This window comes from Equus caballus, chromosome 4 (genome assembly GCF_041296265.1).
Source record: "Equus caballus isolate H_3958 breed thoroughbred chromosome 4, TB-T2T, whole genome shotgun sequence".
Taxonomy (NCBI): Eukaryota; Metazoa; Chordata; class Mammalia; order Perissodactyla; family Equidae; genus Equus; species Equus caballus.
In genome coordinates this window covers 106,936,571-106,963,903 of record NC_091687.1, presented here as the reverse complement: position 1 = coordinate 106,963,903, position 27,333 = coordinate 106,936,571, and the positions used below count along the sequence as shown (strand labels likewise).

The following is a 27,333-nucleotide window of genomic DNA, read 5'->3' as shown; positions in this document are numbered from 1 at the left end:
GGGCGCGGGCTGCAGGAGCGGCTGCAGCAGGAGCCTGGAGCCGGCCGCGGGGGAGGGGGCGCTGGCCTGCTGGGGCGGGGCGGGGGAGCCCAGTGTGCCTCGTGGGGGTGGGGACAGGGAGGAGGAGGGGCCGGCTGGAGGAGCCGAGGTTCCGACCGCGGCGCCGCTGCTGGGCTGGCAGCAGGCAGAGCACAGCACCCTGGCAGCGGGGCCCGCACCAGGGGACCATGGGCAGCCAGAGCCAGGCGGGCTGCTGTCCACACTCACTGCCAGGGTGACCCCAGCCCCGGGCCCAGCCCCGGCGACCCTGGCTTCATGCCAGAGGCTGTCCTGGGAGCCAGGCCGCCAGCCTCTGGGGCGCAGCCTGGGCTGGGACTGCTGCTGGGGCGCAGGTGAGGTGCTGGCTGGGCCCTCAGGCCCCAGGGCAGGCAGGCTGGGGGGAGCCAAGTCCTCCATGGCGGCCCCAGCAGGGAAGGCAAGCAGGACAGGGGCTCTGCAACCCAGGGCCCAGAAAGGCCGGGTGCGGCGGGCCGTGCGCATCTCCAGCCTGGTGGCCCAGGAGGTAGGTGACCCCCAGCTCCTCCCCCTCCCTTCCGGGGCTGGGGCACTGAGACAGGCGGCAGCAAGTCGGATGCGGTCCAGAGGGCTCTGGCACCAGGCCGGGAGAGGGCTTCTGAGAAGCAGGAGAGTTTGAGGCACGGGGTCCCTGTTCATCTTGCTCTTGGTTCCAGCTTGCTCCTCTTTATGCCCACTGGGCTGGGGGACAGTGCTTTCCTTGACAGGGAGCTTCCCTCTCCCAAGGCTTCCCGGGCCTACGGTCTTCTAGCTCAAAATGCAAAGGTAGGATAAGGAAAACAGGAATGAAATGGGTGACCAGAGAGGATAGCAGGGAGACTGGGGAGGAGAGGAGCCAGCCTCCTGCTCCCATCCCACCTCCCCCAGCGGGCAGGGACAGCGAGAGGGCTGGCGGGCAGCAGCCAAGCCTGGCATGGAGGCGCTGAGGCTCCATGCTCCCGCACTCTGTGTGCTGGAGGTGGACCCTGCAGCAGCGAGTGAGGCGTGGGCTGCTTCAGGGGTCCAGGCTTGGAGGCTGGACTCTGAGCAGGGTGGGGGTCAGAGGCCACTGGATGGTGGTGAGGGCAGGCTGAGCTGAGACACCTGGCTTGCCTCTTCCTGGGCAGCCTGAGGTGCTGGTGGCTGGGCTGTGGTCCCCCAGGCTGATGACTCTGTAGGCACCTCCTGGGAGCCACCTCTCTGCCCCCAGGGGGCTTCTGTCAGAGATCCTGCAGGAGGCTCTGGGCAGATGGCAGATGCCTGAGAATCTCATCCCTGCCACTGTCTCCCTTGGCACCTGAGCTCTCTGCCGCGGCTCACATGCTCTTCCCGCTGGGGGACAGGTATGGGGGGATTCTTTCAATCCACAGAGGAGCCCAGAGTTTGGCTTAAATGAGCTTGTGTTCTGCGGGACAACAGGTCAAGGGGGGGTTACACACCTGGCCTGAGGCCATATGGTAAGCTGCTGGTTGCAGAGCGGGGCCTGGTCCCTGTGAGATGAGGTCTGCGGGTCCAGGCCTTGTATCCTGGGCTTGCCCCATGCATGTGCATTTGTGCATTGGGCTGGTCCTGCCATGGGCAGACTCGGGGGGCAGGATCGCTGTTGTCAGGTGTGGTCCAGCACAGCCCCAGGGGGTTGGGCCTCTCAGGCACTGGGAGGAGCTCCATCCAGGGACAGTTACCTTCTTCTGCTCCCTTGTCTGCGGGGGCCCTGGCCAGGTCTGTTTTTTTAATCCCCACTTGATCTCTGTAAGGCTGCCACCCCATGCTTTCTGCCTTAAGGAGCAAGTGTCTTGGGCTGAAGGCAGGGCAGAAGTGGCGGCCTAGGAGCCACATGCTCCCTCCTCTGCTCCAGGCCCCAGCTGTTCCCCGCACCTATCACTTGCCACTGGAGCTCCCGTGGCCACCCCAGGGTGGCCAAACCCCTAACTATGGCCCATTTTAACTTCCTGTTACTTCCTTTAAGGACTTGTTCTCTAAACAGTCTGTCTGGTGAGGGTGGGCCCAGGGGATGCCCCAGCTTGGTTATGAATGGAAGTCTTTGAGGCTCCACCCACCACGCCCTCGCAGCCCAGGAGCCTGAAGTTGTGGGGCCCTGGCACTCAGAACTGCTGGGAACAGGGCCGGCAATCTTGGCTCTCAAGGGGGTGGGCCAGGCCTTGGGTTTGGGGCTGCCCAGGGATGGCAGGGCCAGGCTGAGAGAGCTTGGGGAGGGGGATTTTGGGTTGAGTCAAATGTTCGTAAGAGAGGACTCTGAGGGCCTGGGGGAGGGCACAGGGGGACAGATGCAGCTCCTGGGACAGTGTAGGGAAGCCAGCCTCTGCCCTTCCTAGTTTGCTTGGGGAGAGAGTGGTGTGGCTGCTGCTACCTGATCTAGACAGTGAAGGATATGAAGGTGAGCCTGTACAGAGCTGGGTGTGTCCCTTCTGAATGTCTGTTGTGTGCATGTCCCTCTGTGTACACGTAGGCCCATCTCTGGCTGGGTTAGGGCTTAGTGCACTGGTGTAGGAGTGTGGGAGCGCAAGGACTGAGGGCTGCCCTGGGCTTCGGGGGAGAGGGGGCTGGGGGAGAGAGGACTGGGAGTGACTTGGTCTCTCCCCAGTGGAGGCCAAGGAGCCTGAGTCTGGGTGGCTGGTATCCTTGGGCCAGCGGCATGAAGAAACCATTAGGCCCTCAGTCCCTGGACCACCAGCAGTGGGACTCGTAGGGAACTGCAGTGATGTGCTGAGGCTATGACTCCTGAGGCCATCGCCCAGGCAGGGAGCCGTAGCCCTTGGAGCATTTTCTGGACTGAGCCGATGGTGTGTGTGTGTGGTGTTTGGCCAGTGTGGGCAAGATTGCATGGTGGGAGTTATATCCGTAGGTGTGGGTCTGCATCGCTGGTGGGGAGCAGTACTTCTGGGCATTACTGCACGGTGCCCTAGACTCAGGTCACCAGCCAGGAGGTCCCCATGCTGCATGGGGAACTGTAGTGCCCAGGTTGAGGGTTGGTCGGTGGCTGTGGCCCCTTGGCTGAGGGGTAGGTATTCTGATTGAAACTTTTTGGCCTCCCTCCTTACTCTGCTTGTCCTCTTCTTTGGACGCCCCAGCAGAGATGTTACCTGCTCCCACCCTAGAGGTCCCATGGCCTGTCTTCCCCTGCCCCAGATGCCGGCTGGACATCATGCCCTCCTCTCCACCTCCCTTGCCTGTCCAGGTCCTGTCTCTGGGTGCTGATGTGCTGCCGGAGTACAAGCTGCAGGCGCCACGCATCCACCGCTGGACCATCCTGCACTACAGCCCCTTCAAGGCCGTGTGGGACTGGCTCATCCTGCTGCTGGTCATCTACACGGCCGTCTTCACGCCCTACTCGGCTGCCTTCCTGCTGAAGGAGACGGAAGAGGGCCCCCCGGCCACCGACTGTGGCTATGCCTGCCAGCCCCTGGCAGTGGTGGACCTCATCGTGGATATCATGTTCATCGTGGACATCCTCATCAACTTCCGCACCACCTATGTCAATGCCAACGAGGAGGTGGTCAGCCACCCTGGCCGCATCGCCGTCCACTACTTCAAGGGCTGGTTCCTCATCGACATGGTGGCTGCCATCCCCTTTGACCTGCTCATCTTCGGTTCTGGCTCTGAGGAGGTGGGTTGGCAGGGAGGTAGAGGCAAAGAGGATGTGGGGAAAGGGAGAGAAGGTGGTGGGAGGTGGTGGGGCAGAGAAGGTGGCGAGGGAAAGGCCTGCAGAGGCATGGCGGGTGCCACCAACCAGCACCCGCTCCCGCTCCATACCAGCCACTCACTGGTTATAGAGGTCCAGAGGGGGCGCCTTTTTCTAATTTGTCTTTCAAAAAAGGCCACTGTCTTCTCATTCACACAAAAGCTGTGGGCGTTCTGGCCAGGCACCTTACTGTGGGTGTTGACCCTTTCGGAGTCCCAGTTTCCTCATTGTTACTATGGGGACCATGAGCCCTCTGTTCACAAAGCTAGCAAAGATTAATGGGATTCTGTTCTGGGCGCAGCATGTGGAGGGCGCTTCAATTAGGAGGAGGTTCTGGGAGGAAGTCTTTGGGGATCTTACCGCTGATGTCCCCCAGTACTGCAGTGCCCCCATCCTCATTTGCCCCCACACTTAATGTCCCCCTCCCACCGCAGCTGATCGGGCTCCTGAAGACGGCGCGGCTGCTGCGACTGGTGCGCGTCGCACGGAAGCTGGACCGCTACTCGGAGTACGGGGCAGCGGTGCTCTTCCTGCTCATGTGCACCTTTGCGCTCATCGCGCACTGGCTGGCTTGCATCTGGTACGCCATCGGCAACATGGAGCAGCCGCACATGGACTCCCGCATCGGCTGGCTGCACAACCTGGGCGACCAGATCGGCAAGCCCTACAACAGCAGTGGCCTGGGTGGCCCGTCCATCAAGGACAAGTATGTCACGGCCCTCTACTTCACCTTCAGCAGCCTCACTAGCGTGGGCTTCGGCAATGTCTCCCCCAACACCAACTCAGAGAAGATCTTCTCCATTTGTGTCATGCTCATTGGCTGTGAGTGTGCCCATCCGGGTGGGCGGGGGAGAGTGGCACCGGGTCTGGGAAGAGCCCAAGGTGGAGGGTGGGGAGGATGCCAGAGGGGCTGGAGTGGGCTCTTGGGACTTAGAGATGCCAGAGGCCACCATCGTGGCGTGTTGGGAGCCAGGATGCCAGGGAAGAGGCACAAGGCAGAGTCCCGGGGCGTGTGTGCCTGGGCTTCTGTGTTTGTGCATCTCGTTTGTGTGCTTACACTGAGACGTGACTGCGTGTGTCATTGACTGGGTGCAGGGGCCGGCGGGGTCCCTTTGATGCTGACGGCCCCACTCGCCCCTGCCCCCAGCCCTCATGTACGCCAGCATCTTTGGCAACGTGTCAGCCATCATCCAGCGGCTATACTCGGGCACAGCCCGCTACCACACGCAAATGCTCCGGGTGCGGGAGTTCATCCGCTTCCACCAGATCCCTAACCCGCTGCGCCAGCGCCTTGAGGAGTATTTCCAGCACGCCTGGTCCTACACCAACGGCATCGACATGAACGCGGTGAGGCCACTGGGCCGCGTGATGGGCTGCTGGGGGGCTGGAGGGATTGGGGTCATGCAGTGAACATGTCTCCCCTCCCAGCATCACACTGTGGTTCAGGTGGTCACAGTTAGTGCTGTAACCCTGAGAGCTGTTACCCTCCTTTTGCTAATGGAGCTCATTTACTGGGAGAGCTCTCACTTTGGGGCAGGCCAGATCAGGCCCTTGCGTATGGGTGATGCGTTTAATCCTCACAACAGCCCCAGGCAGGAATTGGTCCCCACACCTTAAACATAAGGAAATGGAGGTCTAGGGCAGTGAGGTGTCATCCCCAAGGGTGCACGGCTAGAAGGGGTGGAGATGGAATGGGCACCCAGATCCCTCCCTTCCACACTGGACCCCCCATGCTCGTCCCAGGGCCTCCTCTGGGGCGGGGTGTGGGAATGGGTTCCAGGGGAGGGCATGCTGAGCCGCCCCACCTCCCCCAGGTGCTGAAGGGCTTCCCGGAGTGCCTGCAGGCAGACATCTGCCTGCACCTGAACCGCTCGCTGCTGCAACATTGCAAGCCCTTCCGAGGGGCCACCAAAGGCTGCCTGCGGGCCCTGGCCATGAAGTTCAAGACGACACACGCACCGCCAGGGGACACGCTGGTGCACGCCGGGGACCTGCTCACCGCCCTCTACTTCATCTCCCGGGGCTCCATCGAGATCCTGCGGGGCGATGTCGTCGTGGCCATCCTGGGTACGGCAGGGACCAGGCCCTGGGCTGGAAATGCCCGCCATGGCCTGGAGACATCCGAGCCCTCTGAGGACACAGCCACTGGGGCTGTGGACCCGGGACTGCCTGCAGAGACCTTGGGCTCTTTTAATTCACCCCAGCTCAGGCCCTCCACGGGGGGCAGTGAGAAGGAGCCGCACACGGGGTGGGGCTGCTAACCTCTGGGGGCTCCCAGATTCTGCCTCTCTTCGGGATCTCCCCCCAGGCAGCGACACTCTTGCTTCCTTAAAACAGGACCAAATCCAGATGCTTCAAGGTGGGCAGTGGAGGGAGGCTGTGCCTCTGATTTTACTAAGGAAATTCGAAGTTCCCTACAGCCTCCTGCGATACAGCCAAGCCTGGCCCTCGTCATCTCCAAAGCAAAGGGAGTCCTGCCCCTCCCCGCCTTCCCTCCCTTCCTTTCCGCCCTACCTGTGCACCTGGGCAGGTGTGCCTGGGCAGGGGACGTCCTGCTCTCTGTCTTTCCCTTGACCCTGTACACCTTAGGGCAGATGTGTCATGGGGGGTCCTTTTAGGTTTTTATTTCTCAGTTCAGTAAGAACACATACCCTCGCTCCACGAACACCCCCAAACACAGCTAAAACTAGTTTCACCACATAACACTTGGCCCTACTACACATGGTGCCTTCTGGTGTTTTCTGTTCTGTGTTGTGCTAAGCTATGCTATCCTATTTTCTTTCAGTAAACAAAATGCTGGTCTTGATTCACTACTGTGTTATGATCTGTAGTTTGAAGAACACTATTTATGAGAGTGCAGTGGTTGGCCAGGAGGGTGTTTGGGATGTGGGGTTTGGGGGTAGAAGTCGAGTTAGAACCCAGGGGAACCAGGGCCATGGGCAGGGTGGGGAACGCAGGCTGGTGCCACTGGCTGGTTCCAGGAGCTGGAGGCACAAAGATGGGAGGTTCCCTGCTCTTTACCAACAGGGCTCTGCTGGCTACGTGGTCCCGCCTTTGTAGGGGGGCGGGAATGGGGCTGGGGCTGGCCGGTGGGTGACGAGATTGAGGGGAGGCGCCGGGCCTGGGGTGAGAATGCCTGGAAGACAGGAGCCTGCTGCCTCTGCCGCCCCAGGGGCTGAGCCCCCCTCTCGGTGGCCTCCAGGGAAGAATGACATCTTCGGAGAGCCTCTGAACCTGTATGCGCGGCCTGGCAAGTCCAATGGGGATGTGCGGGCCCTCACCTACTGCGACCTGCACAAGATCCACCGGGACGACCTGCTGGAGGTGCTGGACATGTACCCCGAGTTCTCCGACCACTTCTGGTCCAGCCTGGAGATCACCTTCAACCTTCGAGACGTGAGTGGGCTGACCCCGCGGTCTGCACCCTGGGTGGCTGCCCCTTCTCTGTGCGCCCTCCCCTCGGGCCGTTTCCCTGCCTCAGACAAGGTTGTGAAAGTCCCAGCCTCAGCCTCAACCCTCGTCCTGGGGCAGAGGGAGGCTTCCCTGGAGCGGGAGCTGCCAGCCCCACCTTCTCTGTGCTTATGAGGGGCTTTGGGCCCCACCTGGCAGGGCCGAAGGGCCCTGACACCGCTCTTGGTTCCAGACCAACATGATCCCCGGCTCTCCCGGCAGCACAGAGCTGGAGGGCGGCTTCAACCGGCAACGCAAGCGCAAGCTGTCCTTCCGCAGACGCACCGACAAGGGTGAGGGGGGGAGGGGAGGGGATGGGGGGAAGGAGAGGGGATAGGGTGGGCGGTGCCGGTGAGCGGGACGGGGCCAAAGGGGTGGTCCAGAGGAGGCGGGGAGGAGGGTGGAGCCCCGGGTCAGCCGCATCTGCTCCACCCAGGCTCCACAGACATTCGTGCGCCTACCTTCAGTGCCCCGCACCCCTCACCCCAGCTGTCTAAACGCTGCCCATCCTTTCAGGTTCACTTGAACTGTCTCCTCCTCCTGGAAGCCCTCTTCTGCCCTCTAGGGCAGGGGCATACCTAAGTTTCTTTGGTCCTTACAGGGCTGACGTCCTGGTGGGCGCTGCCTTGAACTGATCAGGGGACAAGAGAAAGGACCAAAGAGGGCAAGGGGGCCAGCAACGGGGACTGAGGGCCCAGGGGTCCCAGAGAGCGCCGCCCAGCAGTGCCACTGCCGGTGCTTGGGTGGCCAGCGATCAGAGACGACCCGGTCCCACTCCCGGGAGTTCTCAGTCCGCTTGAGGGTCGATGAAAGATAGACGCAACAATGGGGACAAACCAGGCCCTCCTGCCACAGTCCTCTTGCAGGCCTGCTCCATCACCTCCCCTCCCCTGCCCTCCCCTCCGCTCCTCTGCCCTCCCTGCCCCTCTGCCCCCTGCCCTCTCTGAGGCCCATTCTCTGTTTCCCACAGACCCGGAACAGCCAGGGGAGGTGTCGGCCTTGGGGCCGGGCCGGGCGGGGGCAGGGCCCAGTAGCCGGGGCCGGCCAGGGGGCCCGTGGGGGGAAAGCCCGTCCAGTGGCCCCTCCAGCCCTGAGAGCAGTGAGGATGAGGGCCCAGGCCGCAGCTCCAGCCCCCTCCGCCTGGTGCCCTTCTCCAGCCCCAGGCCCCCCGGAGAGCCGCCGGGTGGGGAGCCCCTGATTGAGGACTGCGAGAAGAGCAGTGACACATGTAACCCGCTGTCAGGTAGAGTGAGGCTGCCCCAGGCTGGCGGGCGGGCAGGTGTGGGGTCTCTCCGGGCTCTCAACCCAGCTCTCTGGCTCCAGGCGCCTTCTCGGGAGTGTCCAACATCTTCAGCTTCTGGGGGGATAGTCGGGGCCGCCAGTACCAGGAGCTGCCTCGCTGCCCCGCCCCCGCCCCCAGCCTCCTCAACATCCCTCTTTCCAGCCCTGGCCGGCGGCCCCGGGGCGATGTGGAGAGCAGGCTGGACGCCCTTCAGAGGCAGCTTAACAGGTGAGGGCGACCCCAGGGATCCAGCTTAGCCCCCAGCTGTGTGTGTCGAGGGGGAGGGTCTGGTAAGGTGGTGTGCGATCTATGGGTTTCTGGCAGTATTGTGGGGTGAAGGGAGAGTGTCAGCTCTGGGTAGGCCTGTCTGTGTGTCTGGCAGCTTGACCCTCTCCTTCCATTCAGAACTGAGCTGGGGGCTGTCACACCTAAAATGAAGAGTGTCTGGGGTTGACCAGCTGTCCGTCCATGGGGTGGTCCTGAAGTCACAGTTACTGATATGTCCACTTCCCCGAGACCCAGAGCGTCCTCCTCCTTGTTGCCCCAGGCTGGAGACGCGGCTGAGTGCAGACATGGCCACCGTCCTGCAGCTACTGCAGAGACAGATGACACTGGTCCCTCCAGCCTACAGTGCTGTGACCACCCCGGGGCCCGGCCCCACCTCCACCTCCCCTCTCCTGCCTGTCAGCCCCATCCCCACTCTCACCCTGGACTCGCTTTCTCAGGTAAGTCCCAAAGCCCCTTCCCGCCCTGGCACCCAGCCCTGCCTTCTCCGCCCTGATTCCACTCTGCAAATCTGCTTTGCTGTCCTTTCTTTGTGGCCCTGGGCCCCAGCCTCCCCTCTGTCCACCTGCCCCCCATTCCTGCCCTCCTCCCAGGCTGTGCTCCTAGAGGAGGGCTGCTTCAGGAGCTAGGGGCAGAGGACCACAGGACCACAGGACAAGGCAGGAAAGCCCCCAGACAGCTGGGTGTGTTCCTCTAGTGTCACCTGAACGGCAGATCTACTCATGGGGCCTGTGTCATGGCTGCCAGTGGTCTCCAAGGAGGGGACTGATTGACCCTGAGGCGTGGTAGTGGGTGCCGTGTGCCAGCACACCCTTGGGACAGGGTCCCAGGTGCCTGCTGTGACTGGTACCCCCGCTCTGACTCTGCTGCCCACCAATTGCTCATGCTGGCCGCTTTGCAGGGCTGTCGTGCGGGCTTGGCTAAGCCCCAGGGTGGTGCCCGCATCTCTCTCCTCCTGCCGGAGATGGGCCTCTGTGGCCCCTTGTCCTCTCCTGAGTGGACATGCGGGCTCCTGGCCCCCTGACAGCTGTGTCTGGACCCTGAGAAGGGGGCTCCTCTGGCTACGAGAGGGGCCTGGGATCTGCTCCCCCCTTCCTCTGGCATCTGCTCCCCCTCCCATATGCTGCCTGCTCCTGTTTGCAGACACCAGGGCCCACGTCAGCAAATGTGCCAGTCTCCCTTCACAGCCTCCCCCGCAGAGATCTCACAGCAGACTCGTCAGCACCCACAAACCCCCTCCCGCCTGCCCTGGCACTCTCCCTGGCCTTCCGGGGCCTGGCTGCCAGCCCGCCTCTGTTTCTAGGTCCCCGAGTTCTTTCTAGATTGGAGGAAGAAGGCTTGTTTCTCTTTCTGTCCTAGCTTTTGTCCCAATTCAGGGCCCCTTATTCCGGATTGGGTGTGGATTGAGCTCCTGCATCCCCTGGGGAAGGAGGTGGCTGTGGCCTCGAGTTCTCCCCTGTATCGAGTGGGAGCTCCCACGGCTCCCAGCTGCCCGGGGTGGCTCTTGCCCACTGAGAACACATTTCTCTACTTCCGATCTCAGCCCCTTGCCTTTGTGGTCTGAGGCCTGCTCTGCCTTGGCCTATCTCCTTTTCCCCTCTTCTGTCCTCCTGTCCTCTGTCACCTGGTTCTCTGGACCCTCTTTGTCCTCTGACCGCCCCTCCAGCCCCTTCCTCCCCTTCCGCGGGCTTCTTGCCTCTCACGCTCTGTGGTCTTTCCAGGTTTCCCAGTTCATGGCGTGCGAGGAGCTCCCTCCGGGGGCCCCAGAGCTTCCCCAAGACGGCCCCACTCGACGCCTCTCCCTGCCGGGCCAGCTGGGGGCCCTCACCTCCCAGCCCCTGCACAGACACGGCTCAGACCCGGGCAGTTAGTGGGGCTGCCCACTGTGGACACGTGGCTCACCCAGGGTTCAGTGCACTGCCTGGGCCCCTCCCCTCAAGGCCTGCCCGGGAGGCCCTGGCTGCAGAGGGGAGAGGAACGAGAAGGCAGGGCCCCTCCCTCAGCCCTCGGGGACCATCTCCTCCTGTGTCCCCTGGACCCCAGTGGGAGGGGCAGGGGCGGGGCTGGGCAGTGGATGGGGGTCTGTGGTCCCCCCACTGCCCTGGGGGCAGTAGCTGGTCTAACTGCCCGGAGGCACCCGGCCCTGGGCCTTAGGCACCTCAAGGACTTTTCTGCTATTTACTGCTCTTATTGTTAAGGATAATAATTAAGGATCATATGAATAATTAATGAAGATGCTGATGACTATGAATAATAAATAATTATCCTGAGGAGACTCTCGTGGTGCTGGGAGGGTGCAGCTGTCAGCATGCTGTGTCATGTGTTCACATTCACGTGTGTACGTGTGCACTGGCCTTTCTGCAGGAATCTGGGTGTATCTGTCTGCGTGCACAGGGCCTGCAGGGACGGCCCTGATATTTGGGTGTGGGGTGTATGCCGTGGGGGGTGCTTCCTGCCTCTGTAGGGTCCTGCTTCCATGTGGCCCTGGATTCAGGATAGCAGAGAACCACTCAGACTGTTTTGAATATGGAGGTAGTTCTAATGGGGTGCCAGGCCTGTGGCCAGTCCCTCAGGGCCCTGTTGCCTGGGTGGCATTCTGGCTCCCAAAGGTGCCCCCAAACTGACGGCTAATCCCCCATCCTCTTGTCCCCTTACACAGTTTGTGGGCCCAGCCCACACTGACCCTAACCTGGGGCTGTATTGGCTTAAGTCCTGGCCCATACCCCCTGCCCCGTGACTGGGCCTTATCGTGACCTTAACCCAGGCTCACACAGACCCCACATCACTGGGCCACACACTGATCCATCTCTGGTCGCGCTGGCTTTCCCGGCCCGGCGCGGAGCTCCCTGGTGTCTGCTGCCGATGGGCTCACCTTGATCGCCTCAATGGCTTGGTCACCTCCCATCCTTGATCACAGAGGAACTGCCTGAAGAGGGTAGAAGTATCTGGATGGCTCATTCCCATTCCTGGAGGAACAAGACGGAACGGACGTCCTGCAGCCAGTGAAGGGTGGTGCCACATGTGTGTGCATGTGCGTGTGTGCATGTGTGTGTGTGTGCATGCTGCTGGCCTTGTGAGGACACACAGTTTTCCTGAGGAGTGGCCATGTGGTGGCCGTGGCAGGGCAGCTGCCAGCCAGCAGGAGGAGCCGATGGGCAGTGGCCAGCTCTACTGAGGTGCTGCCAAAGGCCTTGGTTTCCCACTTAACCCCAAACCCCTGACCCCTTGGGGTGGGTTTGTTAGCCTTGCTTTAAAGTCAAATGCAGCCCTTCTCACTGCCCATGCCTGGGCGGGGGTGGGCACTGGGAGGAGAGGCCCAGGTCTCTGAGCAGCCTGGAGGGTTCTCACTGTGCCCCAGCAGGTAGGAGAGAATGGATAGAGTCTCCCCATGTCCAGGCCCTTCTGCACCAGGGTCCTGGCTCCCCTCCCACCAGGTGTGACCAGGGAGGGGCTTGTGTGCACTGTGTCTGGGGGAGGGGGCCGTACATGGAACATAGAGATGGGGAGAAGGGTGAGACACCAGGGTCAGAGGTAGAGAGGAGTGACAGAGAGAGGCAGGCCAGGCAGGAAGGGTGACAGGATCTGCCACACGTGAACATACGTGTCACATGTGTGTACACATGAGTGTGAGCACGCATCTGTTTGTGGTTTGGGAGTTCACATACAGCCTTTCCTGGTGAGGTGATGTTTGTGAGTGTGAGGTGGGGGGGCTGGCTGGGGGGATTCCCTGGATTCGGAGTCAGCTCATGGCCTCCGGAGGCAAGCAGAAACCCTCGGGATCTCAGCCCGGGGTAGGAGACAGACACAGGCAGAGGCCACCGTGGGGCTGGTGGTGAGAAGGAAAGGTGGAGATGGAGCCTGGGGCACCTGGCATGCTGGGGCTGGGGGTGTTGGGCCGGGTCCCCACTAGGGCGCTGTCTCCTCCTTGTTACAGTCCGCCCTCGTCCTTGGAGCATCTTCATCCTAGGAGCTCAGCCCTGATTTGCACCACTCTGTCCCAGTACAGTGGTGGGGGCCGGGAGAGCCTCGGGGAGGGGCTGGGGGTCAGGCCAGTGAGTCAGGGCCCTTGTTGGTGGGCATGGGGAGGGGAAGGAGAGGAACTTTTGCTCATGGACTCTAGGCTTTGTGTCAGGTGTGACACTGTCGTTTCACCATGCCAGGCCCCTCAGTCAGTCACCTGCTGCCAGGTAGGATCCCTGGGCTCACACCTTGGCCTTGGTGGGCCTGAGAGGCAGGCAGGGGTGCTGTGAATGGGCCATGCAGCCCAGTGTGGGAGTCCAGCATGGAGACTCTCTCTGACTCCCATTCCCAGGCTGCTCTGGCCCTCCTTTCCCTTGGCCGGGTGACAGCCCACTCCCCCTGCCAGTCTGGGGGTCATGCTCCGCCCAACATATGAGTAACGTATGAGCTGTAAACCGTAGCTGTGTCTGTGACCCTGGAGTGCACTGTTGGGCTGGATCAAGTTCTTGGGCAGGGTCTGCTTAAGGCAGAAGGCTGCCTAGACCACCCATAGTGGGGCCCCAGCCTCAGGCTGTCTGCAGCTCGTGGGGTCTTTGCTGCATCCCTGGGCTCTGGGGTTCTCAGGTGTGTTGGGGAGGGGTGGGTGGAGCTCCACTTCCTGTAATTCCACAGCCCCCTGGGAGTACAGCCTCACGGCGGGCTATTTTCCTCCAGGGACACCATTGTTCACTGTGCATCGCCCACCCTTTTAAGCTCCACTTCATCTTTTATTTTGTTAGAAACCATCAGTAAAAATGCTTTGGAAGGGAAAGGAAGAACCAATTAGAAGCCACTAGCCTGTGAGCCTGGGAGAAGGGATGTCTAAGGGGCATCTTGTTCCTGGGGCTCAGGAACAAGAGATGTAGGGCACTGTGCAGCCACTGTGCATCCCAGGACAGGTCCTGCAGTCAGACAAATGGCTGTTTCCTCTACTTGCCTGAAGGCAATAAGATGGGGAATGCCAGCTCCGGGAGGGTGTGGTCTATTGATTCTTCAGGGCCTCAAACAGTGCCTGGCACTAGAATGTACTCAGTGTTTCCTGAATGAATGAATGAATGAATGAATGAAGCACTGCCCTCCTCCCTGGGTCAGGGACCCAAGTGGCTGGGGAAGGCCACTTGTGGCTGGAGGGAGCAGAAGGAGGGCATCTTCCCAGTTCCCTGGCCTTTTGCCCTGGGTGCCCCCGGGTCACCATGTTCTCCTTTGTGCCCCTTCTCATGCCTGTGCTGCACGGCTCTGTGGCAACTGCTCACTGCACCAGACCTGCTCCCTGGCCTTCCCCATCACCTGGGCTCCCAGTGCCACAGCGACTTTTTTTGGTGGGGGCGGCGGAGCAAGTGTGGTGGTGCAGTCCCCTCCTCTCCTGCAGGGCCAGACACTAGCTGTTGGGTGGCAGTCATCAGAGCTGAGGGTTCTCCCAAACCAAGAGGGCCAGAGGGGTGAGGCAGGAGCTGGAGGGGGATGTGGTGAGTGAGGAAACAGACCCACGTGGTTGCCAACGCTCAGAAGGCAGGTAGCTGAGCCTGGAGGTGGAGTTTGGGCCGGGGTTGTGGGCAGGAATGGAAGGGGCAGGACGAGGCTTCTCCCCTGCCCTCACCTCTACACCTGAAGGTCTAGGAGTGGAGGCTGGAGTGGTGTGGCCGGGCCTCGTGACTCAGCTCCTGCCCGGAGTCCAGGTGGAGCTGGCCTCTGCACCTGCCCTTACCTGGACTCTCACCTCAGCGTAGCCCAGACAGTGGCAGACCTCACATTTCATGGACAGCTGGGAGTAATTGATACTCATCGAGCACATCCTTTGTGATGAGCATTATCTCTGCCACCTGAAACCAAACCCCAAGAGGCTGGAGTAACTAGCTGGGCGGTGGCACCTCCTGAGAGTGGAGCTGGGGTGTGAACCCAGGCAGTCTGAGCCACCGCCTGCTGGCTTAACCCTTGGGCACTGCCTCCCTTGCTCTAGGGACAGTGACTAGGAGACCTTTGCAAGGGTCTGGGATTTCTAGAACCTGCTGTCCCCTGCAGACTTTTGTGTCTTCTGGAGCACCCTTTGGTGAATTCCTGCTGGTCCTCAGGTGACTCTTTTAGGAAGTGCTTGGGGCGCCCCCTCCCTTGGGCTGGGAGCCCCTTTGTGTTGCTGCAGCACCCTCTGCTCTCCCCACCCCACTCTCCCCCTGCTGGGCTGCCGGGTATGGGGGCTCATTGCCTCTGTGCTACACTGTGTCCTTGTCTCTGTCCAAGCATGGCAGCTCCCCTAGAACAGGCACACGGCAGTTTACTAAATGGACATTTCTAGATTTTGGTAGAGCTTAGCAGTAAATTCCTTAATGTCGAAAGGGCCTGCGTGCTTGACTTGGGGGGCTGTGTCTTCCTATGCAGCCAAGCTTGGGCCATGAGGGCTGAGCGAGGGGCTCTCTGGGGTTTCCCTGAGTCTCCTCTGCTGATCAGCAGACATGGGTCTGGGACCCCAGGAATGGCCCCTGAGAGTCCATGCTGTTTACATCTTCCACCCTGTTCTGTTGGCTCAGCTCAGTGCGTGGGGATTGGTCCTTGCTCTGGGTTACAATTAGTGACCTTGCCTGGTGCCCTCTGGGGCTGGAATCCCTTCTGGTGGGCATCTCAGGGCACAGCTGGTCATCCTGTGATGGCCACTGCTCACCTGAGCTTTGGGGAGCCCCTGCCTCTGCTTTCCGACACAGCTGAGCTCACCCCCTCTCAGACGCCACGTCACCTGCCTGGCCATACCCCCAGGGGCAGCCCAGGTGACTTCTAGGGTCTGTTCTGCCACAGGGTGTGCCAGGTCCTTTCTGCCACCCACCTGCCCGTGTTGCATAAGCAGATGGACTGCAGCAGGCCCAGTCCTGAAGGGACAGATGGTCTTCTCCTCTCTGCCTGCAGGACAAAGCCCTCCGTGTCAGCTTGGCACAGAGGGTTCTCATCTTCCTTTCCAGACTCACCCTCTTCCTCCTTCTGCCACATGCCTGGCGCTCCAGCGGCACGAGATCACGTCCTGTTAACTGTGCTCGCGTTCTCCTGCATTTGCGTAGTCTTTCCCTCTTCTTGTAAGGCCAGCTCCATCCTTCCTGGTCTGGAGAAACCCTTCCACACTTCAAGTCCTAGCTCAGACGTCACCTCCTCCAGCAGAACTCCTCTAGGCTTCTAGTTGACCTGAAGCTCCTCTAGCGCTCGGCTCAGACCTCTGTGAGAGCGCTCACCACACCACACCACACCTGTTCTCTTGTCTGTCCTCCGGAAGGGCACGGGCTGAGCCTTGCTCATCTTTGCATCTCCCCCAGAGGCCTCTGTGGTGGAGCTGGGAGGCTGCAGGCACTCCACTGGCACGTCTTGCTCCCAGTCTCCACTTCCCAGCTGCTCTGTGTGGAGGGCTCCCACTCCTGCCCTCTGTGTGGCTGCTCATTTGTCCTTTGAGGGTCAAGGCTGAGAGAGATTTCTCCAGGGGCTTTTCAGTTCCAACTTCAGGTCTGCGGGACCCACCTTTGGTGGACAGTCCTATGGGAACTGAAAGGGTTCAGCCTGGCCTCTCAGATGAGACCTTACATGGCTCACACGGGACGAGGCATTTCCTCCTCAGCGTCCTGGTGGTATGACCACACAGGGACCAGAAGAAGGACACAGGCAGCGGGTCAGTCTATCTCTAGTACTCAAAAACGTCAGAACGAATGTGAAGTACAGGCCTTCCAAGGTCACTATTTTGAGACATTTTTAGATAATTGTATACGGTAAAGGGTGGTTGGTCTGAAAATTAATGAAGATTTAGTAAAAGATTGAATGGTAACGGTGTTCTTAAAACTGCATAGGTGCATGTTATTAAACCCTACAAAAACTCAATTTATCTTGATCATCTTAGTGCAGCAGCATTTTAAATAAAGTGATTCTTGATACTTTATTTTCTCAAAGTCCAAATACAGTTCACTTTCTCTTTTTTTTGGTTAACTTTTGTCTTCCAAAAAAAAGAGAGAGAACGTGTTCTGAGGCATTTGTTTAAATAATCAGCTTGATTATTTTATAATCATACCTTATAAGTGAGTTGGAAGTCTGCAAGAGCCATCGCTAAGAAACCAGAGCAGAAGAATTTAGCACGACCGCTTACCATTATTTTAAAATTAGCAATAGCATAAGGTCTGGCTGCAAAAGACTTAGATGCTAACTGGTGAGAAAATCAGTCATTAGGGGAACAGTCTGGAGGGGCTCCCACAGCAAGGCGGCCATATGTACTGGCGTTGCTCCCTCTTTATGCTCCTCCAGGTGATGACAGCTGGAGAATCAGAGGGAACTTGATGATTAGGGACACGAGGAAAGTCAAATGAGGCTGTTCCCATGCTCTTGAGCGGCCTAAGTGGAATGAAACTCTTAGCAGATGGGAAAATGACCATCAAGTGCTTTATTTAATGTCAGGCTGCCCTAGGCGCTCCGGAATTGTCCTGCGGGGAAGTTGGGCTTTATGTGGGATTCTGACTGGTCATGAGGAAGAGTTATTCTCAGTGCTGGTGGAAGGAGCGTGGGGGAGTGAGGATTAGGTTAAAGAGAGATTGCTGTCGTGGCCCAGCTGCCCCCCATCCTTCAGCTCTGGGGGAGCCCTTCCCTTAGGATGCTGAGAAATGGCTGGAGCCCCATCCCACGGAGAGTAGGGTGTGCCCAGTGCCTCCCCATGTTTCTGGGGATGCCCCAGGGCTGAGGCTTCTGTTCTGGGTTAATCCCCCTGTGACTTGCATCTCTGCAGGCACCTGTCTCCTTGGTATGCTTTAGCTCCTGTGCCTGATGCCACCTCTCTTCCATGCCACTCTGACTCAAGCTGGACACTGCTCCCCTCCTTCATTATCGCAAAGCACCACCAACCACAGGCTGTTGCCTATAGCAGATGGTCAATGAAGATTTTGGGGGTCATTGTGAGAGCTGGGGAAGTTGTCTCCTTGTACAGCCAAGAAAACAACCTAAAAGATGATCTCAGATGTTCTCAAACATTCCAGTCCTAAATTCTTGGCTGCCTCCTTGTTAGTGCCTTTCTCACTGGCTGACCGCCTTCCTAGTCCTTCCAAGACCCTCTTGGTTGGCCCCCATCTTTCTGAAGAAACCTTCTCTAACTCTTCTTTTTCCTCACTTCCCCAGCCTGCCCCCAGACTCTCAGATTCCTTCTTGCTGGATCTAAGTTTCTCCAGGCTGCTCTCAGATGACCTTGCCCAGGGCCCTACCCTTCTCCTTCTAAGGGACCCTTCCAGGCCACTGGGACACTATCCAGACATGCATCTGATGGGCCCAGAGATGAACTAACCACGCCCCTAGAAAGGAGAAGTGGCTGCCATAAAGCTTCCTTCTTTCCTTCCTTCCTTCCTTCCTTTCATTAGCAAGAAGTTTTCCCAAAATAATAATTAGTGATTCATAACGAGGCATCTAGTCATAGAGATGGGGAGTTAGAGGGGAGGCGAGGAAGATGCAAAGGAAACAGTAGAATGGGAGGCGAAAAACCTTCCAGGAGATCAGAGCATGGTGCAGATCTGAGGATGACTTGGCTCCGTCCGATAGCTGCCATCACTGTCCCTTCACACAGGCAGTCCTGAAGACACGGAGCTAAATCTTGATTTTAGGCAGAGCTGTTCAGCTCAGATCTTAGGAAAATCCATTCCTGAGCCAATTAGCTTCCCTCTTGCAGAGGCACAGACTGCAACTCCAGCCGAGGCTGCCCTCTTGGGACCTCAGGCATGTGGTGAAGGAGCAGGGTCTGGAAGGGACTCTAAGTGCCGCAGCTTGTTAGAGACCCAGCTCGCATCAGACACAGCCCTGGGGAGGGGTTGGGGCAAAGCGCAGCTCGCTGCAGAAGGACTCCTCATGGATTTCTGCTGACTCTTTGCCAACTGACCAGCCAACGTCGAATGTCCTGGGTAACTGTCAAATTTGTGGTTTGGAAATGAATGAAATGCTGAAGAGCTGCAAGTGGCTTTGGTAAAGAGGCACCTCCTGTGACTAGATGCTTGGTATGTTGGAAGTAACCGATGCCAACAGGACTTCCCTCTCTGCACACTGTCCTCACGGGATGGCATCTCCCTGACTCTGACCTGGCTTAGCCCCCGGCAGCCCGGGCCATGGCTGAGGTCCTTGATCTCACTGCTCGACCAAAAGCAGGATAGTTTTCAATTAAAATATTTTTCTAAAGAGTTCTGCCTAGAATGGCAGGGAGTCAAGAAAATCCCTCAGAGAGCACAGTGTATCCCCCTCAGTTTTCAGTGGAGAAGGACGAGGCCCAAAGTTGCCAAAGCCAGCGAGTTAAGGGCAAACAAGGCTTCCTAACTTCTAGCCCGCCGCAGGCCAGACCCGTTGTGTTGGGCACAATGATGGTTGTATGAGACCCAGCCACGCCCGTCAGTATCTTGTGGTTCACTGGGAACCAGGAGGGGGAGAAAAGTTGGAAGATAGTTAAGGTCCTGCTCTGAGCACCCAGCAGAGCTGCCGCTACTCCTGGTCGCGTCCTTCTCGTTCTCTGAGATGGACTCGTGGTTGGCCTCCTCCATGAAGACTTGTCAGTGATCCTCTGTGGCTTTCCTGTGACATGTGGTGCCACGCGGTCCTGTGACGACTCTTTGTGGTAGGAGCTGTGTGTTGGCCGAGCAGAACTGGGATTTAGGGGAATGCCTCTTTAATGTGGGTGGAGTTGCTCTCCTCAATAAACACACGTCCCCTTCCCAACTTCTTGCCTGAACACAGGCACATCCTTTTGCTCCTACTGGATTGGGGGGTTCCCTGGAGTTTCCATGGAGGCGGACGGGAGGCTCACTGTCTAGAATGTGGTGAGAAAGAATGGTGATCCCCTGGTATTCTCCTCATTCAACCCATCCGCAGTTTGACCTATTCCCAGTTTTCTCAGTTCCTGGTTTTCTCCCCGGATGCAGAATGCCTCATGACTTGTGGGGACACGTGTGGGTGCCTTGCCCCCTCTCCAGCAGGAGGAAACTGTAGGAGTTCAGCCTCCAGCACCTGAGAGCGGGAAGTCCCCGGAGGAGCCCTAGTCCTTTTGGGCTGCTATAACAAAAATCCCACAGACTGAGTGGCTTATAAACAACAGAAATTTATTTCTCACAGCTCTGGAGGCTGGAAGTCCAGGATCAAGGTGCCTGCAGACTCTGCATCTGGTGAGCACCTGCCTCCTGGTTCACAGACGGCCACCCTCACGTGGCTGAAGGGGCAGAGGAGCTCTCTGGAGCCTCTTTTATAAGGGCACTAATCTCATTCGTGAGGGCGGAGCCTCCTAATACCATCCCCTGGGCATTAGGCTTCAACACGTGAATTTCGGGGGGACACAGATGTTCAGTCCACGGCAGAATGGATCATCCATAGCAGGACGGCCCAGTTGGACCGACCAGCACATCCTTCTGTGGACCAGACAGCCACACTGCTCCTTGGCCAGAGAGAGAAGAAAGAGCTATAAATGATGGATTCATTCTTTAGCGTTTGGAGGTAGAATTTAAAAGCTCATGTTAGAGGTTAAAAATTATGAAACGGACCTGATATAAACCAAGTTATTTTGGGGATACATTTTACTGGTTGCTGTTGTGGAGAAGGTGGCATTTTTCACCTTTGGCAAAATAAAATAGAAATGTGTGTTAGTCTTGTCCTCCAACACGACTATAAATTTCTAACACGACTATAAATTCCTTGAAGACAGGGCTGAGATTGAAGTTGAGATGGAGTGAGGGGGCCGTCTGAGAAAGTCTCTCACCAAAGGAGTGCTCGAAAGGCCAGCAGCAGAGCAGCACTTCCCGACTCCTGCCTCCTGTGTCCTTGAGCATAGGAAAGAAAAAGCCGATGTTTTCATTTTGTCCTTTTTTGTCGTTGTCACCTGTCGCTGAGCCTGGCCTAGGGCTGGGCTCAGTGAAAGCTGGTTGGCTGATTGAAAATATCAGGGTTGGCAAAGCGGGCTGGAAAACTCAACAAGCGATGGAGAAGGAGTGAGGAGGGGCATGGACACAGGCTGTGTGGAGCCAGAAGGTCAGAGCTGGAAGCTTCTTGGGAGAGCATTTAGCTCCAACCATTCCTTACAGAGACCAAGCAACCGAGACCCAGAGAGAGCCCGCAGCTTGCCCATGTCATGCAGATAATTAATTAGTGGCAGGGCCAGGTCCAGAACACAGGGCTCTGGCCTTTCCATCCCGCCAGATGCCCAACAGGTGACCCTCTCAACCTTGGGACATATCCTCTTACAACTCACACTGTTCTTTGAGCATGAAGATAACGCACAGACTCTTTGTGGTTGGGAGTCTTTCTCTGGGATTGGCGCGGGATTGTGTTGAGCCATTCAGCCCCTCCACCTCCTCCTCCCAGAGGGGTCACAGTGGCTGAGGAGAGAGGAGCAGTGGAATATGTTTTAATCACTATCTATGTGGATATTCAGGATCTAGCCCCAGCTCTACCACCTCTCAGACCCTTTTATTACCCACTTCTCCATTTCTGGCTCCCTGCCAGGTCCCAGGGTCAATGTCAAGTGAGCCGTGAGGAGAACCTCGGGCCAGAAGGCCTGAGCGAGCTTGTCTTTCCCTGCTCTGTACCTGGGCAGACATGTCTTATCCCCTGGCCCATGGTTTGGGGCCAGAGGAGGTTCAGCCCCCGAATATACTCGACAATGTCTGGATACATTTTTGGTTGTCACAACCAGGCGTGGGCGGTAGGTGGCATCTAGTGGGTAGAGGCCAGGGATGCTGCTAAAGATCCTACAAGGCACAGGACGGCCCCTATAACAAAGAATTATCCAGCCTAAAATGTTAATAGTACTGAGGCTGAGAAAGCTTCCCCTTCGCAGTTTGTGGGGAAGAGGCATTTCACAGCCTTCTTCCCCCTACAGCGTGGAGAGTCACTGTTATGCCTAATTTGACTCCCTACTGTGATGTTTTCCCACTGAAATTAGAAATAGCTTTTCTATCTTCTACATGTAGCAGAAAAAATATTTTAAAGGCCACTAGAGTTTGAACTGAACATCCTAGGAGAAAAGCAGAATATGTCTGTTAGGAAGGGAATGGCTCCTTTTGTCTAGAAATACCTTGATGGGCCTCTTTGGTCATTAAAGATGAGGTCCCTAGAGAATGGCCTGGGTAAGTGAGCACAAGACAGATGGAATGACAGAAATAATTTTTGAGTTTTTCTGGGCATCCTGGGAGAGAGAGTGAGGGTAAGGGGAGAGGGAGGGATCCAGAAGACATCCAGGCCTTCTGAAGACACACTGGTAGCAAGACATTATTTTTTGGTGGCCAATGAATCTTTAGGAAGACTGACGTTCGACCTTCAGGACTGGGTTATTTCCTACCTGTGGTAAAACTTCTCTTTGTTGCTCCACAAGCCATTGGTAAAAGTCTGTTACACACTCGCTGTGTGACAGAGGTGCTTTGAGGAAGGAAGGAAGGGGACGTTTCCAGGAGGACCCAGTTGCAAAGTGGACCAGGCAGAGCTGAGAGAGATGGTCAGAGCCAGGCGACATCATAGGACCATGATGCAGCATGTTCTGACCAGGACCAGTTGTGGATGATCCTCTGGTCCTCAGATGTACAGTGAAGTTGCCTTTTAAAAGGGGTTTGCTGGGAGGAATGGGGGAGGCCAGAGCAATCTCGCAGCTGTGTGACTGGGGCCCTCCAGGCAGCAGACACACCAATTACATGTATAAGAAGAACGCTTTGTGGTCAAGGAGGCTAATTGCTCACCCCAGTAGCCATGATTCTTTTCCTTTTTAGTAACGGAACCCCCGATTTTGAGCTAAGCCCGTGGCTTCCAAGAATAGGGATCACATTTAGCAGCCCCCTTGTGGCTTGGATGGGAGCAAAAGTGCCATATGGAACTTTTGAGAGGTGCCCTCCGAGAGAAGGAGAATCCCCTTTCACTCCTCCTCCTTCCTGCTGACTGAAGCGGAGGGCTTCAGCTAAAGAGAGAAGAGCCACAAGATGAAAGATCCCAGGGTTCTAAGGATGGAAGAGCTTCCAGGCAGCCCTGACTGCTCATCTCTGGACTTATTTTTCCAGAGGGAATGGCCATAGCTAGAAGCAGGCAAGGGCACCTGGGGAGAGGGAGTGTGTGGGACCAGCCGTGGATGTGTTTCTGCCTTCGGCACCCTGTCCTCCACCCAGAGTGGAGGAAGGCAAAGGTGGCTTCTCTACAAGCCACTGACATTCACAGGACCCTCAGGATTACTTCTAGGGCCCAGCTGTGGCCATTCTGCCCTAGCTCCTTTCTCCTCAACTGCTGTCAATCCCATGGCAATCTTCGTAGCCGCTCCACCCCTGCTGTAGCTGCCCCATCACGTGGCGCTATGGTCTGTCAGTCAGTGTCCAGTCATAAAAACAGACATGCCTCTGGATATTTCAAGCTGGGAGCGGCTTAGTGCAGGGAATGTTGGCAACATTGGTTCCAAATGTGAAAGAAGGACAGGAAGAACAAAAGAGAGGGAAGGATGAGGCCAGTAGGTCAGGAAGATGCTGGCATCCCCATGACTGAGCCCCCCAGCACGAACTGCTGCTGCTGGAAGTGCTGCTGGACACGAGCCGTTCCTGCCGCCATGAGATCATCGGCTCTGCTCAAGGTCACAGTGGCCTGCTGCTGCTGTAGCAGAGGCAGAGGGCTTCCCTCTTCTCCCTCTCCTCCAGTCTCTTGTCGTTGATTCCTACTGATGACGCTTAACCAGAAGCCAGTTGGTGAGGAGTCTGAGATGTGTAGTTTTCACCACGCAGTGGCAAGAATGGATAGGTGAGTGCAGGTCTGAGGACCAACAGGCAAATAACTGGCGCGTGGAGGAAGATGTTTAGAGTGCCCAACTTTCCAGATGAGCCTCATTCCTACTATTTTTTTCTCTTTTGAGTTAAATTTGATTATTATGGAAAATTTAAAACATACAAAAGCACTAAGAGTAGTATAACACTCCTTTATGTATGCATCATCTAACTTCAACAATTATCAATTCATGTCCAATCTTGTTATATTTATACCCTTCACTCTGCCAACATCAGATTATTTTGATGTAAATCCCAAAGACCATGTAATTTCATTTGTAAATATTTCAGTATTTCTAGAAGATGAAGACTCCTAAAAAGAAACAACCACCATGGCATTACCACACTTATAGTCCAATAATTCCTCGATAGAATCAAATACCCAGTTAGTGATTGAACTTCTTCAGTTTTTCCACATATTTGAAGTAATTTGTTTGAATCAGAAACCAAATAAGGTCCATACATTGCCATTGGTAGTTAGGACTCTTAAATACCTTTTAATCTATAGAGTCTTCCTCCATATTTTTTCCTTGATTTTTTTTGTTTTGATTGAAGAATCTAGATGGTGCATCCTTTAGAGTTTTTGACAACTTGATTTTGCCGATTTCCTCCTTGTGATGTAGCTTAACACTAGGGTGACCAACCAACCCAGTTTGCCCAGCCCTCAAACCATTGCAGTCCTGAGCACACTGGGATGGTCGGTCACCCTACAATTTTCTCTATCACCTATATTTCTTATAAGTCAGTAGTTAAATCTAGAGCCTTTATCAGACTCCAGTTTAAATTTTTGGCAAGATTATTCCCTAGCTGGTGGTGCGTTATTCCCACAGGAGGCACATAAATAGCTGGTTGCCACTCTCTTTGTGGTATTACGCCATTAATCTTTGTTTAAATCTAGTCATTCATCCAGGGTAGCAAAATGGTGATGTTCTAATTCTACTTTCCCTTTGCATTGATTAGCTGGACTTCTTTTGTAAGGAGACACTTACTGTCGGCAACCCTTTGGTTACCCAGAGCTGCAGTTCATATAGTAAGGGCAATATTGATGCTTGATTCTTTCCCTTTAATTGTCAGTTTTTCAAAATATGGTTCCATGGTGTGTCCCAAAAGTGGAGGCTGAATTTCCTTTAGTGACATTATAAACTCATGGGTGGAAAGAAAATAACATTTTCAATCCTTTGTAGTTATTATCCTTATCGATACTCATGTTTCCATCTTGGCCAGTGGGGACTTCTTCAGGTTGGTTCCTGAGTTATTTTGACACGACTCTAGCGGTCTCGAAAGCTACCTTGCTCTATGATTTGACAAGCTGTTCCAAACCAAATTATCCTGTACTTTCCTGTCCCAGTCTTGGAAATAGCCATTTTCCGAGTCCTGGTTCTTTTTCATGGGAAATGTACTTATAAACAGGGTTGCTCATTGTTACTAGACTGGTCATTGTTTCTCGGTCCTTTCAGTGGCTATTGCTAGGAAATACGGGTTACTTTTAAGAAATAAAATATTTGGTGTGTTCATACTGATGTTACTAATTCAAATTCAGAACTAGTGAGTTTTAACTTGACCTCATTGATCTTAGATCTTTATCTCCATTTTCCCACACTGAAAATCCCGATGCTTAATGGTATCAATATAATCACTCATTTGCTTTATCCCACGATGAACACACACCCAACAGTCTGAGACTAACAATATGAACCACTGCAGCTAACAGTATGATTACAGGAAACAGTTTGCTGTATTTTTGAAGTTCTTTTTGTCCCTCCAGGGATGTATAGGCAAATTACCGTGGTTAAGTTACTGGGGATAATTCCTTCTTGGGTGGTTATATCACCAACTGGCGGTTACGCTACGTAATTAAAGTTCATTTGTATAATTTTCCTTTTCATTTTTAGGGCTTGATTTTTTTTGTTTTGATTGAAGAATCTAGATGGTTCATCCTTTAGAGTTTTTGACAACTTGATTTTGCTGATTTCATCCTTGTGATGTAGCTTAACATTAGGGTTTTAAGTTTAATTCTGAAGTTGAATTTATAAAAGTAAGTATATTCAAAGAAGTCTAGCTTCTCTCCCTGTCTCCTCTATTCTGGTCCCTTCCTCTCCCATTGATAAACATCAAGGTATTTTTGTTCGTCTTTCCATAGTTTTTGAAAATAAGCAAATGTATGTGTGTGTATATATATGTATACATGAAAGTATTTACATATGCATGAATGCATATGTGTGTGTATATATATGCATGTATGTATATCTGCATGTCTATATGTATGTATGTTTATATGTGTGTATTTATGTAACTATCTTTCTGTTTACCTAGTTCTCTACTTTTTTTTTAGATGAATGAAAGCATTCTGAGGACATTTTTCTCTTCCTTGCCTTTTTTTTTTTTTAAAGATTTTCTTTTTTTTCCTTTTTCTCCCCAAAGCCCCCCGGTACATAGTTGTATATTCTTAGTTGTGGGTCCTTCTAGTTGTGGCATGTGGGACGCCGCCTCAGCATGGTTTGATGAGCAGTGCCATGTCCGCGCCCAGGATTCGAACTGACGAAACACTGGGCCGCCTGCAGCGGAACGCATGAACTTAACCACTCGGCCACAGGGCCAGCCCCTCTTCCTTGCTTTTTTTGCTTGCTATCTGGGGAGCACTCTACATCAGTATGAAAAGATATTTCTTATTCTTTTTCATAGATACTTAGTACTTCATCATGTGGATGTACTTAGTTGACTTAACTAGTCCCTTACTGTCATTTGTTTCCAGTTCTTTGCCATTTTTACAAAGTTGTGCTATAATAAATAGCCTTGTGCATACATCTTTTTATATATTTGTATATCTTTGAGGTAAATTCCCAGATTTGCTGGGTCAAAGGTTTAGTGCATATGTAATTTTGGAAAATATTAAATTTCCCACCAGCAATGTAGGAGTCCTTCTTTCTCTAACCTTGCCAAAAGAGTATGTTGTCACACTTTTGGGTTTGTGTCCAATTTGATAGGTGAGAAATCCTATCTGTGCATTTGTACTTTGTATGCTTCTGTCGCAAGTTGAATTCCCTGGGAGCAGACTCATAGACAGAGACTAGCGTGCAAGCTGTTTAGTAAGGAATGCTCGTTGGATGAACACCTGTGGAAGGGACAGGAAGGAAGCAGGACTGGAGAGAGGGACAAGCTGAACAACCTCCACAGAGGACCCAGCGGTGCCCGCAGGGAGCTCTGGAGCTGGGAAGGCCCTTTGGAAATGCTCTCAGTTGGGATGACGGGCAGGGCTGCCCTTCCCCCACAACAATCCATCATTAGATATGGGCCGCTCTGGGAGGAGGAGTGAGCTTGGACGAGGCAGTTTCCTTCTGCTGAGGCAAACACACCTGAGGGCTGACAATTGAGGGCCATCTCCTGGTGGCACTGCCGTAGGTGGGGGAATTAAATCTTTGATTTCCAAAGGAAAATGGATGACATGTCACAGCAGCCAACTTTGTCTCTTGATTTTGTCTCTTTAAGGTCTTCCTTAATAATTTTGTTTTTTTGAGTTCTCTACAAGTAGCCTTATTTTTATCTATCTATCTATCTGTCAATCAATCTGCCATCTGTCAATCAATCATCTCTGTCTATCTATCTATCTAGTTGATCTGTCTTGGGTTGAGATAGCTGCGTTTTTTAAAAATGTGTTTCTATATATTTCTCCTGTCATATCCCACAGTTTCCGCTTTATGAGAATCGTTGCTAAGTCATTGCGTACGTAAATAGTATCACTGCTCAATCTTCATCAGGAATCGCAGACTTCAGAATTGTGCAGTGTCCTACTTTGTCTCACTTGATCCTGTTTG

General features: G+C 55.2%; 1 protein-coding gene across 9 annotated transcripts in view; it reads left to right on the top strand.

The window, feature by feature from the left end:
- The window catches only part of KCNH2 (potassium voltage-gated channel subfamily H member 2), a 33,488-nt gene extending 22,442 nt beyond the window's left edge, over positions 1 to 11,046 (top strand). For 3 of the 9 annotated variants that reach the window (XM_070264253.1, XM_070264250.1, XM_070264251.1), the window contains 9 exons: positions 3,251 to 3,679; positions 4,189 to 4,576; positions 4,902 to 5,101; positions 5,569 to 5,821; positions 6,957 to 7,150; positions 7,398 to 7,497; positions 8,175 to 8,447; positions 8,528 to 8,714; positions 10,493 to 11,046. In XM_070264253.1, coding sequence (XP_070120354.1) covers positions 3,251 to 3,679; positions 4,189 to 4,576; positions 4,902 to 5,101; positions 5,569 to 5,821; positions 6,957 to 7,150; positions 7,398 to 7,497; positions 8,175 to 8,447; positions 8,528 to 8,714; positions 10,493 to 10,925 — 2,457 coding nt within the window. In that variant the 3' untranslated portion in view covers positions 10,926 to 11,046. 9 annotated transcript variants of the gene reach the window in all.
- Positions 11,047 to 27,333: the final 16,287 nt, after the last annotated feature.